General features: G+C 41.4%; 1 protein-coding gene across 2 annotated transcripts in view; it reads right to left on the bottom strand.

Moving 5' to 3' along the window:
* LOC307042854 (1-phosphatidylinositol 4,5-bisphosphate phosphodiesterase gamma-1-like) overlaps positions 1 to 18,329 on the bottom strand; it is a 39,859-nt gene that overhangs the window by 9,609 nt on the left and 11,921 nt on the right. Inside the window, exons 2-23 of one of the 2 annotated variants that reach the window (XM_079687018.1) lie at positions 14,373 to 14,522; positions 13,557 to 13,650; positions 11,879 to 11,926; positions 10,058 to 10,142; positions 9,886 to 9,966; positions 8,811 to 8,845; positions 7,247 to 7,319; positions 7,066 to 7,161; positions 6,869 to 6,987; positions 6,282 to 6,367; positions 6,016 to 6,136; positions 5,316 to 5,484; positions 4,476 to 4,595; positions 4,286 to 4,393; positions 4,021 to 4,205; positions 2,746 to 2,946; positions 2,545 to 2,664; positions 2,272 to 2,455; positions 1,528 to 1,605; positions 995 to 1,098; positions 808 to 904; positions 666 to 732 (exon numbers count right to left, since the gene is read on the bottom strand). In XM_079687018.1, coding sequence (XP_079543144.1) covers positions 666 to 732; positions 808 to 904; positions 995 to 1,098; positions 1,528 to 1,605; positions 2,272 to 2,455; positions 2,545 to 2,664; positions 2,746 to 2,946; positions 4,021 to 4,205; positions 4,286 to 4,393; positions 4,476 to 4,595; positions 5,316 to 5,484; positions 6,016 to 6,136; positions 6,282 to 6,367; positions 6,869 to 6,987; positions 7,066 to 7,161; positions 7,247 to 7,319; positions 8,811 to 8,845; positions 9,886 to 9,966; positions 10,058 to 10,142; positions 11,879 to 11,926; positions 13,557 to 13,650; positions 14,373 to 14,522 — 2,421 coding nt within the window. Of the gene's footprint in view, positions 1 to 665; positions 733 to 807; positions 905 to 994; positions 1,099 to 1,527; positions 1,606 to 2,271; positions 2,456 to 2,544; positions 2,665 to 2,745; positions 2,947 to 4,020; positions 4,206 to 4,285; positions 4,394 to 4,475; positions 4,596 to 5,315; positions 5,485 to 6,015; positions 6,137 to 6,281; positions 6,368 to 6,868; positions 6,988 to 7,065; positions 7,162 to 7,246; positions 7,320 to 8,810; positions 8,846 to 9,885; positions 9,967 to 10,057; positions 10,143 to 11,878; positions 11,927 to 13,556; positions 13,651 to 14,372; positions 14,523 to 18,329 lie in introns of those variants that run through there. The other variant, XM_079687019.1, reaches the window with a different exon arrangement.

The following is an 18,329-nucleotide window of genomic DNA, read 5'->3' as shown; positions in this document are numbered from 1 at the left end:
CCTCCACGTGAGGTCGGCCCAGACCCTAGGGTTTTTTAAATCTATTCTTAAGACACACTTCTTCTCCCTGGCCTTCTAGTCAGAGCGGAGCATGACTATATCTGTTGTAATTTATTGTCTTTTATTGTGATTGTAGTAATGTGTTTTTATTACATAAAAACACAAAGTACAATATGTACTGTACAGCACTTTGGCTCGACCAAAAATCGCTTTTAAATGTGCTTTTAAAATTGATTTTATTTTTATTTTATTTGAATATCTTAAGTGCTTTGACAAAAAATCCATAAAAAAATGTCATCTGTGGAAGCCGTATTAATGTAAAAAGTACGACCAATCATCTGAGCCGGCCCGGCTAAAATAACTGGATGGCCTACCTGCCTGTCAGCCTTCCATCTGTGCACAAACTTATCTCGTGCCCTCATTGGTCATGTGCGCGTTCGTGTGTGTTGGAGGAGGGGCTCTGTAAGGAAGTGGCAGATTTTTTCCAGTTGTGTATTTTCAAATTCTAGCGCACTCGAGCAGGTTTCTCCAAAATTAGCTACCCCACCTTTTTCTTCAAAAAATATAAATGAGCATTTTAACCAAAGCAAGCAAGTGTTTGGACAGTATAAGTCTATAAATAAAAAGTAAAACATTGCTCTGAAGCATGTGTTTACGGGACTCACCGACATGGCAGGTGGGAACATCAATGAAGCCCTTAAGAAACGTCCCGAGAGGACTGTTCTCTGTGGACTGAGACAACAACAACAACAAAATTAGGATTGGAAACACAAGCTGATCATTTTGTTCAGCTCACCCCTCACTCACCACTTTGTCCGGCTCTCTGGAGGGGGAGCTGGGGACCTCCTCCACGTAGTTCGCAGGAAACCACAGCTGTTTCTTCCCTCCGTAGTCACCTCGCCACCTAAACACAGCACACAGGTTCATTAGGAGCTGCAATAGGTGGAAGTAACACACAAACAGGAGGTCACATGGTACACTGAGATGCACTCACCAGCCGCCATCCTGCTTCTCCACACTGACGATGAGCGCCTGTTTGGGGAAGCAGAGCTCGTCCTCCCTCTGAGCTCGATAGTCGTACAGAGCTTTGACCGTGCACTGAAACAGGAGAGGAACCATCAGTCTGTCTGACACTGTGAACTTTTACATATGACCACTAGGAGGTGCAAAAGTCAGAACATGTTTAAATCTTATACATCCTGTTTCTATTTCCTTACTCAATAACATCCCTTTCTTCCTTCAACGTGTCTTTCTTTTCTTTGTTCTCTTCATCGCTAACTCATCCATAAGCTAAAAAGGAGTTCAAGAGTTTCAAAAACTAAACTCTGCTCTTCCATGGAATACAATTTGATATTGTAAGTAATAGAAAGAGGTTAATTTGGATATGGAATAAATACATTCTGATATAAATACTCCATATTAGCTTCGAAAGGGAATAACTCTGCTAATCATGTGTTGAATGATATGATAATGATTAGATGATTAACAGTGAATAAAACTGGAGGTCCACAGTTCAGTCTCACTTACCCGAGCGGTGGGCATCTTATTGGCCTCCACGTAGAAATGAGGGGTGCGGACCTCATACAGCGCCCCGTAGTCGAGCTCCTGACACATCCATGGCAAATAATAGCGGTTAGGTTTAAAAGGCACGATTGAACTCATTCTGCATTGAAAGCTGCAATACACATGTATGTACAATAACAGCAAATATCAGTTGTGGTAATTATGTTGTGCACGTTATTGCTACATACAATTTATATTTTGTTTATTGTTTATTGTTGCTTTTGAATCAGACAGATTACTTGAATTAGTAGTCACTCAGTGAAAAGAATGCATGACTTTAATGACGGACACTAGTTTATTACATAAAAAAACGCTATTTAAGGTGCAAAATGAGGAGAAATCCACAAAATGAAGTATGCCAATTGATTATTTAGGTGTTTATCATCAAGGATGCCAGACAATTACTGGTTGATTGATAAATAGCAATGTACGGTTGAAACTTCTGATGGACATTATGTTTTTATTTTGATCATAAAATACTTTTTGAATATTCATATTTATATTCGAGGAGAGCACCAAACGTTGGATACATGATGGCTAAACTGTCCCCAGTAGAAAAAAGCAACACTGTGCAAGAGATGGAAAGAGGTTAACAGACAGAGTGCTGGACGTCAACAGTTGGTTGTCAAGTTGGTAACTTTAAGTGGAAAACACGGGAGCAGTGATGTAAACATTTAATATATGATTCCTGATCTGTGTGTGTCTCACCGCGGTGCCCATGCGGTCCAGAGTGTCCTCGTTGATGGGGTAGCGGAGCCTCATCTTGCGGTACAGAGGATGCTTCTCGTAGTAGCTCACCAGGTCCACGAGACTCTCGAACTCTGCCGAGCTGCCCAACATGAAGAGGCGTCCTTCCTGCTGAATACGGCAGTGCTTGATCTTCCCCTCCGCCCTGCTGGCAGATGGACAGAGAAGGACATTTAAACAGAACGTTAAACTCTCAAAAATAGACTTCATTGATTGTCTTTGGGTTTTTTCGACCTGAAGGAGATGGCATAGGAGCTGTTTTCGCTGCGTTTCCGCACTAAGAAAGCTCCGTCTCTGGGGACACGCATCAGCATGTGTTCAGCCTGAACACGTGACAGACTGGAGTGGAACCACCTGGAAGACAGAAATCTGTTTTATTCAGTTTTCCTCTCTGCTTTCAAATACATCAGTAGTGAAGGGACATTGATGACTCACTCTCTGCTCTCGTGCGCGTTGGGCTGAGGGACGGGGCTGAGCAGCCGCATCTCAAACTCGTTGCAGCGCAGAGGCGTGTCTCTGTAGTGGCAGATGAGGCGGTACAGGCTGTCGAACACCAGGTTGTCGGTAAGGTAGAATCGAGTGGAGCCCGACTCCTGACGGGAGTGAATCCTGCAGTGCTGGACCCGACCGGAGCGCCTGGAGGAGGAGGGACCGTTTGCATATTCAACGCTACTCATCTCTTATAAAACTCTGGCAGGCTGAAGACATAGACTGATTAAACATTCAATACTTAAATAAATTGCTCAAATTTTAACCAGATTGCACAGAACTAAAACATAAAGGCAGCTTTAAAAATACAATATCTCATACTTTCTCATTGATTCGTAAGCTTTAAACCATATCATATTTTTTGTTTGGCATTTCCTGTTTGTCATTTCCTGTTTTATTTTGGTACTAATCTCCCCTCTCATTTTAGGTAGTTTGACTCCTCCCCATCATCACTGACCTGATTACCTGCCCCGCCCTTATTGTTTGCACCTGTCCATGCTTTTATCTTCAGTAGACTGGACTACTGTAATGGTGTCTTTACAGGTCTCACTAAAAAATATATTAGAAAGCTGCAGCTGATTCAGAACGCTGCTGCTCGAGTCCTCACTAACACTTAGAAAGTGGATCACATAACTCCTGTTCTGAAGTCTTTACACTGGCTTCCTGTGTGTCAAATAATAGATTTCAAAATACAGGTCTTCAGGGACTGGTCAGCTTTCTGTCCCCAGAGTCAGAACTAAACATGGAGAAGCAGCGTTCAGTTGTTATGCTCCAAATATCTGGAACAAACTCCCAGAAACCTGCAGGTCCGCTGCAACTCTTACTACTTTGAAATCCAGACTGAAGACTTTTCTTTTTGCCGCTGCTTTGAATTGAACTATTCACATCTTAAATTGCACTGTAACTTTTATTCATGTGTATTTTCTTTTAATGTTTATTTTATTAGCTTTTCTTTTTAATGACTGTTTTTAAATTCCATTTTCTTAATGTCTTTCATTTTTGTAAAGCACTTTGAATTGCCTTGTGTTGAAAAGTGCTATATAAATAAACTTGCCTTGCCTTGCCTTACTTAACTCCCCCAATCACTTTCTTATAAATGTGTTTCTATAATCCTGCTATCTCTTCTTTTATTTCTATTTCTCTTTCTTTCTTTCTTTCTCCAAAACAAAAAGAAGCTGAGATCAATTTGAGTGTGTAGTGTGTGATTTCAGTGTAACTGACCAGAAGGAGAGGGTGTAGTCTCCCACAAATGTCTCACTCTCCCGCACCAGGAAGGTTCCGTCCTTGGCCCCCCCCTCGCAGTACTCCTGCAGGAGCTTCTCGGCCACCTGTCGCCCGTCACGACCTCCGCCCAGCTTCCCGTGGAACCAGCGCTCGGCACAGTGCTGCTCGTTGTTGTTACACTCCTGACCGAGGGAGGCAGCATCAGCTTTACCTGATAAACACTTTATTATATCTTGTTTATTTTTCATAATCCTCTCCCTACCTCTTTCACTTCGTCGTCCTCCTCTTCATCAGTCGTCTGGTAGTGAGACGTCTCCTCTGAATAGTAAATCTTATTACTGGTCAGGACAAAATAGTGCGGGGTCCACGTCTGTGAATCACACACAAACACATTTCAGTAACACTCCACGACACACTGACTGTGTGTGTGTGAGGCAGCCGGACACACTCACGTGGTCGATGGGGTCTTCCAGGTAAAGGATGCCGTTCTTCAGAGAGTTGCTGATGTCGTTTTCTGAGTAGCTGGCTGAAGTCACCTCTTCGTACAGCGTGCCTTCCACCAGCTTCTTGTGCTGTGATAAAGGGGGGGAACTTAACCACACTGAGGAATGAGGGAGCATTTTCTGCATGCATGTTGGGATTTTCTACAACATGTTATAATTAATGGAGGTCGAAGATTTTGCTCAAGGCCGATGGATTTTTATTTGAATCTTACAAATAATCTGCAATTTAAATGCAAATGAATGTCTGTTTCCACCCACTGCTTTAATGCAATCTATTAGGAGTTGTTAATCGAGATAAGCAGCAGGTGGTACCATTACTCTAATTGGAAAACCATTGCAGAAGAAGAGTGCACAACACAATAAGGTCATTACAAGGGCAACTCAAACGGTGACAAAGTAGAAAGATCTATTGAAGTTTGACATTCCCGTTTGTTTTCATGTAATGTAAAAGAAAGAAAAAGTTATATCAGATATTTGACGAGCCACGAAAAAAACTGTTTTAATCTGCTGCTATTTTTTCAATTGTTGATAACTTATCAGTAAAATCCATTGCTCTTTCCTCCAATTTTCTATGGATACATTACATTTGCAGACCCTTCACATGCATACAAACCTATATAATACACTACAGGAAAAGGAACCCCCAAAAAGCCGAATAGGGCCTCTTTAAGCTTGAGCCTCCCCCTCCTCTACCAAATAACTTTCTCTAACCCAGTATCCACCCTCAGCGATGGTGCAAGAAGCCTACAACCCTTAACCAGAGGGGTAGGTGTGTGTCTGTATGCGTACCTTGATGAGGATCTTCCTGCGGAGCTGGTGGGGGGAGGGGAGCTCCTCTGCGCCGTTGTCTACAGGCTTGGTGAGCAGCAGATCTCCGAACACCTTCTTGAAGTGTGTGGCCATGTTCCTCTGCTGCACCACACTGCAGTGGTCCTCGATGGACAATATCACAGGATACCTGCACACACACACACACACACACACACACACACACACACACACACACACACACACACACACACACACACACACACACACACACACACACACACACACACACACACACACACACACACACACACACACACACACACACACACACACACACACACACACACACACACACACACACACACACACACACACACACACACACACACACACACACACACACACACACACACACACACACACACACACACACACACATTGTTAAATGGTAACTAAATTGGTGACTAAATGACCTTGGTTTCTGCCCCTGTTGCAAATATCACTTTACATTGCGTTGCTTTTGTGCTGTTACTCCTCTATGTTTCCCTATCTACTCCTGATATATAACATCATATAATGTTTTTTAGAGATAAGTACTTCACATTACCCCACTTCAATAACCCAAACCATCCCTTTAAGAAAGCACTGGTATTCTCACCCAGGCAGATGTGATCTAAATAACATTTATTAATACTTTGAAAACCATCTCCAAACGTACTCAGATGTGATGAAGGCGTGCTCTTTGATGGTGTGCAGCACATCCAGGAACTTGATCTTGGAGGTTAACGTGTGGCCGTGGTAGATGATTGGCAAGTCGTCAGGTCCGTCCCAGCAGTCCACTGTGAGCACAAAACACACATTCATTTGAAAACCTTTTGTTCTCTAAACAGATATTAACCAAAATTCCCCCCGAGGATCAAGAACATATTTCTGTTTCTGATTCATTTTTTATTAATTTTGATATCAAAAGTTGAGGACTCTCACGTTCAATGCAGCGGCAGCCCATCCTGAGGCAGCGGGCGTACGCTTCCAGAGACGATTCACTAGAAAACTGATCACCTGTCAGGTAGCTGAGAGAGCAGGAACAAAGAAACAAGTTCAGAACTCTACCTTAATATGCATTCAATGGGATGCGACTAATCACAGTTTATTGTCTGTTATTTCATCTTTATTATTCAGTTAAATAATTGTTAAAGCCATTAACAAATCCACAAATTTGATAGACAGAACCACAAAATAACCATCATTTTGAAAAAGGATTTAGATACATGCAACAAATGTAAGCTGGGATTTTAAGTTAAACTGCTTATCAAAGCATGTGATATTTTTATCTCAAACACACAAACACAACTTTGAGTCAGGTAGGCTTGGGGCTGTTAAAAAATAACCAATGCTAGACTAAGCTATGTGAATATTGGACATACAGAGAAGAAAGAAAGAGAGAAAAGTGTCTCTTCTTTTCAGATGACTCTTAATATGACAAGGTGGTGTCATTAAACCACCATTATTTTCCAAAACCTCCTTTTAATACAACAAAATGCTTTTCTTGCGACACAAATGTTGGGACGTACGTGTTGTGAGAGGAGGAGATCCAGTACTGAGACAGCGGCCTTTTCATGTCATCAGCAACGACAGGAGACAGTTGAGGGTCACACACAGAATTCTCTTTAGAGAACAGGAACGTCAGGAACTAAAAACACGAAGCACCAGGCTGTGAAGCAGGAATAACTCTGCACAGACTTTTCAGGTTTCTCTTTCTTTGTCTCACCTCATCGAGCTGTAGCATGGGCTCCGGCTGCGCCCCCCCCCTCATGTACCCCGTGAGGAATTCTCGGACACGACTCAGATCTGAAGCCCAGGACTCCTGAGAGGAGACGGATTCAGAAGTGAGCCCAGAGCAGACTTTAACAGAAAATGTTACTGTGATTTGTGCTGAATCTGCTCAGTACCTTCTGATCCATCTGTAAGAACTTCTGGAAGTCGTAGAGGGACATCTGACAAAGCTCCGGTCTGTCCACATTCCTACAAACACACCGGTTTTTTCAATTTCAGATTGCAAAGAAGTAAAAGTTCAACAAAAGTTCAACTAAATGAGAAACGGGGCTTGATGCATTATATACAAATGGCTTACTGGAACTACTCCTATAACTCTACCTTTGCCAGTTCTAATTATGCAATTTTCAAAGTTAATGTTCCATACGTGTTGATGTTTCACAGCCATAGAGCCAACACAAAACATTAAAGTACCATTTAAATGGAAAAACACATGGGAATGTTTTATTTTCCTGAAGAAGAAAAAAAGAACCACACCAACGGCTCAAGCTCCTACAGTTAAAATGCATCTTCGTCCATAATATCCTATTAACTCTTAGTTGGGACGCCATTTTCGCTGTTAGAAACTTAGCTAGTTTGCAATAACAGCAAAGAGAACAAGGATGTTCTGTTTCTGAACAACATATAGAGAACACCCCCTGGTTACCCAGAGAAATCCAAGCTAAAGAAGCCTGAACTTTTTCCTTAGCACTAACTACACTGAACAAAAATATAAACGCAACACTTTTGTTTTTGCTCCCATTTTTCATGAGATGAACTCAAAGATCTAAAACATTTTCTATATACGCAAAATAACCATTTCTCTCAAATATTGTTCACAAATCTGAAAAAATCTGTGATAGTGAGCACTTCTCCTTTGCCGAGATAATCCATCCCACCTCACAGGTGTGGCATATCAAGATGCTGATTAGACAGCATGATTATTGCACAGGTGTGCCTTAGGCTGGCCACAATAAAAGGCCACTCTGAAACGTGCAGTTTTGCTTTATTGGGGGGGTCTGGGGGGGTCTGAAAACCAGTCAGTATCTGGTGTGAGGGTTAGGGTTAGGGTTAGGGTAATGTTGTGAATTGAGTGGCCTGTGTTTATCGTCCATAACATATGCCTGCCCATACCATAACCCCACCACCACCATGGGCCACTCGATTCACAACATTACCCTAACCCTAACCCTCACACCAGATACTGACTGGTTTTCGGGCCCCACCAGACCCCCCCAATAAAGCAAAACTGCACGTTCCAGAGTGGCCTTTTATTGTGGCCAGCCTAAGGCACACCTGTGCAATAATCATGCTGTCTAATCAGCATCTTGATATGCCCCACCTGTGAGGTGGGATGGATTATCTCGGCAAAGGAGAAGTGCTCACTATCACAGATTTTTTCAGATTTGTGAACAATATTTGAGAGAAATGGTTATTTTGTGTATATAGAAAATGTTTTAGATCTTTGAGTTCATCTCATGAAAAATGGGAGCAAAAACAAAAGTGTTGCGTTTATATTTTTGTTCAGTGTATGTCTCTGTAATGTCAAATTCGGTCAATAAAGGTGTAGCTTATTCCGTCTTTAACTAATGTATATATTGTGTGTGTGCCAGACTGGACTGATAGAAGGGGTGGGGGGGAGGTGAAGACGAAGGAGTGGACACTGAGGAAGAGGGAGGTGGTGGAGGTGGAGGGACTCACCGCAGTGGGAAGGAGAGCTCCAGCTGCTCAATAATCTGGGGAGAAAAGGGGAGGGACCAGTTGACAGACAGGTGTGAGGGAGCCAGGAGAAGCAATACCAGTCAGTGAGCGTGGTGTGGGTTGAGAGGAGAAGTACTCAAATACAGAACTGAAGCGCTGTACACAAACTTTATATGTTTAAACATTTCAGAGGGATAGGACTTCTATCTGATGGCTGATGTTACTGGCTGGCTGTAGCAGATTCAGAATGCATAATAAACATGAGATCAGATCAGAAAAATCTGCTTAATACCACGTAGGCATGCTAAAACCCTGCATCTCAAATTAAGGGGTTATATTTCATCAATATTTCAACATCAATTGTGTATGTATTTATATGAACAGGGTAAGTGTGTATAAATGTATATTTGGGAAATCATCCCTCCCTAAGAATTGTATGATTCATTACTTTGTAATCAGCTTTACTTTAGTCTTTTATTATTTTTCATCCATATTATAATTTTGTTTGTGTTTCAGTTTTCTTTTTGTTTGTTCTTGTTACTTGGTTGTGATTTATGTACAAATGTGAGTTAATATTCTGAGCAAAGTGCATCTGTTCATGTAATAAGCCGGTAAAATAAGGTTTTGCATTTTTTACAATTGTTTTATTACAAATCACTTGTACTTCGAATGACAGCTACCCATTTTAAATATTGCTTGAGTTGCATAAATCCAGCAGTGAACATCATGTCTTCAGTTACACTGTTTCAGTTTGATAACGCAGCTTCTTTGCAGATTTCATTTCACTGTCCTTTCTTCTCTGTTTCACTCTCAAGCTTTTTTCTTGAGTCCTCTATTTGTTTTGCATGCTGCACATGCCCTGCATTATGGAATGTAAATGGCAAACATTGGGTGCCTGGAAAAGCACATAGAAAATGTATATATATATCAATGAAGCATTTGCTAATCTTTAGCACAAACGTAAGTGTGTACATGTTTATATCATTGCAATACTTTTATTTCAAGTAAAGGATGTAAGTACTTCTTCCACAACAGTGTAAGTGTGTATCTGTGCGAACTCAAAAGGGACACTCACGCTCTTCTGTGCGTCGAACATGAGCGTCCTGTAGAGCTGGGAGAAGTTAGGGTAGGACAAGTCGCTCCTGGCCTCCACTTCCTGCGGAAAGAGGGAGGACGAGAGTTTGTGTGCCATCTTATCATCTAGGAGAGGACATTCAAAGAGGCAGGGGGTCTGAAGCAGGTCTGACCTGCAGTTTGTCTTTGAGAAAGCGCGTGTTAGGGACTCTGTAGTTGATCTGAGGAAGCAGCGCTTTCACATCCTTCACTGTGATGCTGAAACACAAACAAGACAAGGAATACACATTATAAACATTAAAGAGATTCCAGGACTCTCTATCCAAACCAAAGACCAGATCATCCTAAAAACAAACTATACGGTCATTACACCTTTTGGAGAACCATTCATAAAACTCCCAGTGATGCTATATGTGTTGTCACCAGGAGGTGGCGCTGTATGGTTTGAAGAACTGCTGTCAATGTGAGGGGCAGGTTGCACAAAAAACAAATTCAATCTGATAAGGTTCCTTTGAAGTCAAATAAATCCAAAACACTATTAAGTCTTCTCCTTAAGGTTTCCTCAAACCCTTTACTTAAGGTGCTCTTCTTGTCTTGGTCTTACACTTAAGGTTAGTTCAACCATTGGAGAAAACACCTTAGGAAAACAACTTAAGGTATCTCTAACATTCCTGTAATTAGTGATTTCTTTTTCTAACAGAACAGACACATTTAAGTATTGTCTTGAGCCTCTTGGACAGACCTTTTCACAGACTTCTTGAATGAATAGACCTCCCAAATACGTTGTTTTCTGTTAGCTGTTGTTTCCAAATACCTTTTAGCATTTGCCTTAATTTTTTGTATCTTCCAGCAGTATGAACTTTTCGTCTTCTGGACTATTTAGTTTTTCTGCCTTTCATCTTTTATTTGTTTTATCTATCGGCCATGATTGTGAGGGGATAACAGGTACAGTATCACAAACAGTCTCCACGTGAAATGTAGAATTTTACCGTTTCAAAATATCTTTCAACGCCGTAAACGCCCTAACACTTTTCCTAATTAAGAAAAACCTTCTAATGGATACTGTGCAACATCTTTAAGTAACTTTCTTAGCTAAGCGGAACGTTTTAACTTCCGTACTTATATGTATCACACATGTTAAAACATGTTCAGTTTGTTGTGCGTCACAGTTGTTGACAAAATACTCTAATCTCTCCACAAGACCCATTAAGAAGCTGTTCTGGAGCACCAGCTGTCTTTTCTTCCTGACGTTTACACTTTCATGAAAACTGGGATAAACTCCATCTGCAGATATAATGAGTATCTTGAGAACAGCCAATAAATGGACATTGTTTTGGTTAATAATAAAATAAAAGTAATAGAAGAGTTTATATGCCTAAAAGTTGTTGCAGTTTCAAATGCGGAGGATATGTCTTTGCCTCCACATCCTTTTTTTTCTAGGAGAAACACCACATGGACCACCACTTTCACTGATTACAAAAACACATGTAAGTGTCAGTAACAGAATGAGGAAGGAAGCAAGGGAGGCAGGTAGAAAGAGAAGAAGAATCCAGGTCAGTGCGCTGAGGGGATCTTTTGGGGTCAATGACCGGCCTCACTGCTAGGTCTGATCCGCCCGCTTCCCTCTGTCTGGCTACTGTTACTATTTTCACAGGAGACAGGAAGTTGCCCTCTCCCAGCCCATCACATCACTTCCTGCTCCTTATCAGCCGGTGGCAGGCAGTGTGTCCTGGAGCCGCTTCCACCCAACCAGAAACCTGGGCTTATTAATGTGAGCACGAGAGAGACAGAGGAAGTGTGTGTGTGATACAGTATCTGCATTTCAGGGTGTGGAGCTCCAGGTCAGATCAGAGCCCCGACAGTGCTCTTTGATGGCATCTGGATCTGGTTTCACCTTCACGTCCCACCCAATGTAACAGATCCAATAAGTATCTTTCACAGGCTGCTGTTTAAAATCTGATTGGGTGTTGCCATGTTTATGGAGAGTCACCCACCTGCCCTCGTGGCTCCTGTCCATGGCTTCAAACTGCTTCCTCAGCCACCTACAGAGGGAAGGAAGGAGAGAAAACATGATACTGACTGAGCCATTATTACAAAATATTTCCGGAAATTAAATATTGAAAGCACGGTATGCCAGTGATTGCTTACAGCTGTAATGATGCACAGCATTTCTCAAATAAAATACATTTTTCCTACGAAATCAGAAATGTTCTCAGGGTTTGTTTTGACTTATTCGGCAATTTTGTTAACACCAAAAATAATAGCTTTTAGTATCTATTTTGTTTTACACTTCCAGCACCAAAACAATACATGTTCTGTAGTATGTGTGAATATTTGGATCTAACTGACAAAGTTGTTTCTCGTTGGTAACCAAAGAAACACTGTAATATTACTCCAACATTTTAAAGGGGCCATATTATGCCAATTTCAGGGTAGCATTTGTATTTTGTGCCTCTGCTATGACATGTTTACAGAATAATGTTCAGAAATCTATTTATTTGTATGATACTGCCTGTTCTGCAGCACCTCTTTTCACCCTCTGTCTGAAACCAGAGCCCAGTCTGCTCTGATTGGTTAGCTGGCTGGCTCTGTTGTGATTTGTCAACCGCTTAGAGATGTCCCACCCTTAGCCTATCATGTACAATGTCTGAAAAGCCCCAAAAGCATAATAGGACCCCTTTAAGTATGGCAATGTTGTGCTTTTTGATACCAGTAGATGTGTTATGCTGCACTTGTGTAAAAAGAGTGATTCTAATGCTTGTAGCAGCAACAAATTCAGCATCATCACCAGCTTGTAAAGACATGTAAATAGAAAAAAAGCATGTTTCTTTTTATTTAAATATATTTCTAAATAGTTTTTTCTCACATTCTATGTTTAAACACTAAGTATTAAGTCTTATAGGAAGAGAATAAATAACCATGGTTGACTGACCAATAATGTACAAATATAGCATATAGAACTAGTTTAGATTTCCTGAGGAGAGTGAGAGTGAGGAGAATTCACTTCAAGCAACATTTTCAAACTGTATTTAAAAGATGATGAATCCACAGTTTACACAACTGTCATGAAAAGACAAAATTAGCCATTTAACTTCCTGTGACCATCTTCAAACATTACGGCTCACATTATGTGGACAGCCTCCCCCTGTCCTCCTGCTCACCACAGCAGCCAAACCCACCTCCGCACATTCATCTAGTAAATATTTTCAGGCCAAAACTAATATTTGTTCGCCTCCGACCCGCACCTCCCTTTCCCGTCCAGGTCGCTACTTATTTTGATACAACCAGATATCACACATATAGGGGGGGGGGGGGGGGGGGGGGGGAGAACGTGTCGTAAACTCACAATGAAGTAGACCAGAGATGCATATCTATGACTTGGCCCGTAAACTAATCACAAATAAGGTTTACTACACTGAAAATGTCTTTATTTTTTCTATTTAAACACTCACTCCCCTAAATTATAGTCTTGATTATTTGATTAACTGTTGTATTTGTTTAATGTGGATTTACTAGGTAAATAAATGAGTTAGTTGTTTTGGTACTGAGAGAAAGTTGCAAAGTATTCAGGATTGCTTTTAATGAGTATTTTATTCGCATATGGAAAGGAGATTAACTGGAGTGTTTCTCAGGTGTAGAAGACCCTGAACAGTTTCCCACAGGGACACACACCTGTCTGTCTGCTGCGGAGCGGGTGCTCTCTGAGTATCCATCATCAGCCAGTTGAGGCCGGTGATCCACATGTTGACCTCCTCCTCACTGAAGGCTGCAGAGACAGGAAAAAGAGGGATATAAAAGTGTCAAAATATCAATCTTTTACTCTTCAAAGGTCAAGAGTCAAGTTTGGGGAGCTTACAGCTTAAAGTCGATGTTGAAATCTTATTTAAAGGGGGAAATCTGAAACTTTGTTTGTGCCGTTTTGTCTATTTCTTTAAAATGTTGTTCTTGTTTGGGAATTGGAACTGCCACCCTGTTAAAAGTCTATTCATCCAATCATATATAGTTTAGCTTGTCAGCTATTTTTATGTTTTATTTCTAAGAGAAGTTTTTGACTCTTCACATTTGATTTTGAATGAAACATAGACTATGAGATTAAACTGCTTACTTAAAGTAATCTGTGTGTGTGGAGCATGAATCACTTATATTTCACCGTACAACCATGTGCTGTAAATGACTCATACATGTAACCTTGTAACTTGAAAGATGCTACAATCACTAAAAAAACTATTTTGTTTGAGCAAGAGTGATTATATTAAGCAGATAAAATGTACAAATGAAATATGGGAGGCAGTCTGTGTGACCTTCAACATTGGGAATCAACATAACACACACACACACACACACACACACACACACACACACACACACACACACACACACACACACACACACACACACACACACACACACACACACACACACACACACACACACACACACACACACACACACACACACACACACACACACACACACACACACACTGACCGGCCACACTGAGCGTCCTGAGGCGAAACTCCTGTCCGTAGAGCACGATGAAGCAGTGGGCGGCGTCCAGTTTTCGGGCCTCCTCCGGGTAGCGCTCGAAATCACGGGAGCCCTTCCCCAGCCGCAGCTCCCGGATCTCTCGTATGTCGACTGGAGGAGGGAGGAAGGAAGGAAGGATAGTGTTGCATGAACACAAATATGTACACCCATAAATCACAGTTTAGCACGTTGTTCGTTTCCCTGCCAGACACACAAAAATCTGCTGCCGGAGGACTCAACAAATGTAATTTGTGTGAGTCCGGAGAGCCAAAAAACACACAAACATGTCAGCTGTCGGTGGCAGGATGCTCCCAAAGTCTGCAGAGGCTTTTAGCAGCAGCACCAGATGACCAAAAAGTTACTTTTCCTTCCCTTGGTTTTGGGGAAATTAATCCCTAAACTCTATAGTCCCTATAAAACCTAGATAAAGGCACCATTAGTAGGAAAATAAACAACTAGATTTGACCTCTAAAGATGGAGTGAAGCCCTTAAAATGTCGCTCTGAGATGAATAATGAAGGGTTTTAGTGACAGTTTTGTAATATATTTGACAGAATCCTTAAATATCCTTCTGTGCATCTAAGTAAATAAAGATTTTGGACACGTAATCATCATTATTTCACGGCGTCACTGACAGCTGTAGATTCGTTAAAGGGTCTTTTTAGCATCAATAAAGTTTAGCGCATTGCACTGTGGGATTGTTAGCAGCAAGACACCCAAATAAAACGGCAGATAGTAAATTCAGTGCATTATACAGTAGGCCTACATGGGGAGTGATTTTGGATACAAGTTAAGTTCAAAGATGGCGGAAGTGTTTATTTTTCAGAAAGACAGTTTGTGATTTAGATATCTAGAGGACAGAGAAGTTGTTCACACCTTTGTGTAAAGTAAAGTTTGTCATATGACCGGGTTTGGAATTTGGTTGGCATCTAAACACGGTCCTTATCACATGCTCAAGCCTCCAGTTTATTTTTTATAAAAAGTATTTTAAATCTCACTGAGGCTCTCACCCATGCCTGCTAATTCTGCACTCATATCTTAAATAAATTAAATATATCTGTATATACAATATAGATAAGTGTCATGATATTACATGAGGACCAATTGTTTTCACTTAAAGGGAACCTATCATGCAAAATGCACTTTTGTATCTCTAGTATAGGCCTACATGAATATGTAATATTTTCCTCCATACCCAAATCTCTAAAAACGGGGCTGCAACGGAGCTGATACAGATTTGAATTTTCCTGACGTCAGAAAAGGGGTGCTCCGCCTATATGGGCAACTCTCCACCTATCAGGGGAATGACAGACCGCTCGAAAGCGCTGGAGACGCTGTAGTACATATGCCAGGCCTGTAGGTGGCGCTGTAGTCTGCCACAAAAGCAGAATCAGCCCTTGCAAAAACAGGGCTGGAAAGGAGCAAAGAGAGCGAAATGAGGCATGGCTAAAATGCAGGATCTGTTTGGTATTTTGAAAAAAAAACTTCAAAGACATTTTTTGTATAGGTATGGCCCTACAATATATTTAAGCAATAGCTCACGACAGGCCATGGTATATGCTCATTATATCACAGCTAAGGGGCGTGGTTCGGCCCGACGCGAAGCGGAGGTGCAACAACACTAACAGCTGGTGAACATATTAGACAGAGAGCGTTGTTCCATTATTTGGCTGTTTATTTACATTAATGTGTGTTGCCGTTTATTGTGCACCCACTGAAAAACTGTCCAGCATCAGTAGCATGGCTTACGTGGTCACTTGTATAGGTTGAGGTTGTTCTAGGCTGTTGCTTGGCGTGGCGAGAATATTGCTCCACTTTCTCCGGTCCCCGAGATTGGGCTTCCAGTAGCTCTGGAGAGAGCTTTCACACCTGTGGCCACTAACTAACGGTCATAATTTCTCCGCTTTGTTTCAAGACCCGCATCAGAAAGCTTTTGAATGGTGGTACTTTTCCAGTTGGTCTACCTGCTCTTCACGTAGCTCTGCATGCCGTCGTTTAGGTGCTTTTTTCTGGAGATAGGCACTGCTAAATCCACTCTTCCATAGTAAGACCCCCCCGGAGGTAGAAGTTAATCTTAAATGTTTCCATCTTATGCTTTGTAAGTTTGTTTCCTAACGGAAGAAATGTAAATATATTTATAAAACTGACAAGTCAAATCAAGCAATTTGATTGGTCGATAGTGTTTTTGCGGACCTCTTTGATTACAGATTTGAAAACATCGTTGCTTGCTTTAAAAGTAGCACAATTCATTATGTCAAACCTTGGAAAGTGTCTAGATATCCCTGCCCTAATGCCAAAGGAACTGCACACTGAATATGTTTTGCCCTTGTCTATGTCTGGACCGCTGCGTAAAAAGGAGGCTTTCTGCCCCGTTACTTCTCCGCTGCTTTCTTGTTCCACAGCCCAACGGTATACTGTTTTTCTCAGACGCGGAGGGATACTGACTTGTTGTGAAAAGTAACTTACAATTCTACCCGTGGTATACGCTCAGTATCACGGCTAAGAACCAATCAGATTGCTTGATTTGACTTGTCCGTTTTATAAGTTTCAAATATAGCATGATAGGTCCACTTTAAATAACAACACAGAGATGATAGATGCGCTTTATTTTCACATTTTATCAAATTAATTTCTTTATTTGAGTTAGTTTTCCCATATGCTTCCTATTTGAGGGACATTTCAGAATATTAAAATCAGATGTTAAGGTAACTAAAAAGTGTATTAGGGAGTATTTGTACCGATTAAAGGATGATTAAGGCATTTTAAAGTATTCAGGGGATATTTGAGGAATGGTATTTGTGCAGAAATAGAACTTCATTGTACAAAATCATTTTGGTTACACCCCTTTTCTTTTTACTGCAACTTGATCCGCACTTGGCACGTTTTGTCTACGTAATCCCTACAGAAATGAACAGTTAGTGAGAGTGCATGTTGCAGCAGAAGGGTTAACAGCATAGCGCTGTGAGGCTCCTGACCACAAGGTCTGATGTAAACTCTGGACTCTCCTTGGACACTCGCAGCAGTCGACACACCCACAAAGAAAACCCCGGCTTATTGACTTAGCAGATGTCTTGTGCAAACACACATAAAACCTACACTCATAGATGCTCCGGCATGCGCACAGCAAACACACACCCAGTGTAACGCACACACAACTGAGTGTTACTCCTTCAGTGAACAGGAATAAAGTGGAGAGGATAGACTCCCATATCAAAACTTGCTTCTGTGATGAACTGATCTGCCCAATAGGTAGAGTCCTCAGCAGGTTGTAGATAACGCTGAATTTATATCAAGAAAACATCTGGTTCCTATCTGAGCCTCCTGCATGTGAAGATGACAGCGTGCACGCTTGGCATGAGATTAAGAGAGCAGTCCATTATTCTCAGATGTCCGTAATTTAGTGTGAAGAGGGTTCAGAGCTAGAAGCAGCAGAAGAACTGAAGTTTGAACCTGCATTCGACCCCCTGTGGTCAAAAGCTTCTAAAGGACAGTTTTGCAACAATTCCAGAACCTGTCCCAGGAATTAAACTATTTATACATCATGATTTTTTACATTCTTCTTATCTTTCACAAAAAACACTTGAAAGAAAACTAAAACCTACAATTGATGCATGTACAAAAAAGTATGGTGCGTATGGAAGTCTGATATACAGTATCTCATTCTCCTGTGCCATCGAGCTCCATTGTTGTCCACAACTATTGCAATTAAGCAATCATACACGAGAGGCCGTTCTTGAACGTCATTATTGGTACGACATACTGCGGCAGGACCGAGGCACTTCCCCCGAGGTCCGTACCAGGGGCGGCGCCAGGGGGGAGCAAGGGGGTGCTGAAGCACCCCCCAGGATTGCCAAAGCACCCCCTAAGCACCCCCAATAAATATGTTTTTTTTTTTTTTTTTTTTTTTATTAAATTAGAA

The sequence above is a fragment of the Notothenia rossii genome (assembly GCF_949606895.1).
Source record: "Notothenia rossii genome assembly, chromosome: 1".
NCBI lineage: Eukaryota > Metazoa > Chordata > Actinopteri > Perciformes > Nototheniidae > Notothenia > Notothenia rossii.
The sequence above is the reverse complement of the archived record's forward strand: the minus strand, read 5'-3'. Positions and strand labels throughout refer to the sequence as shown.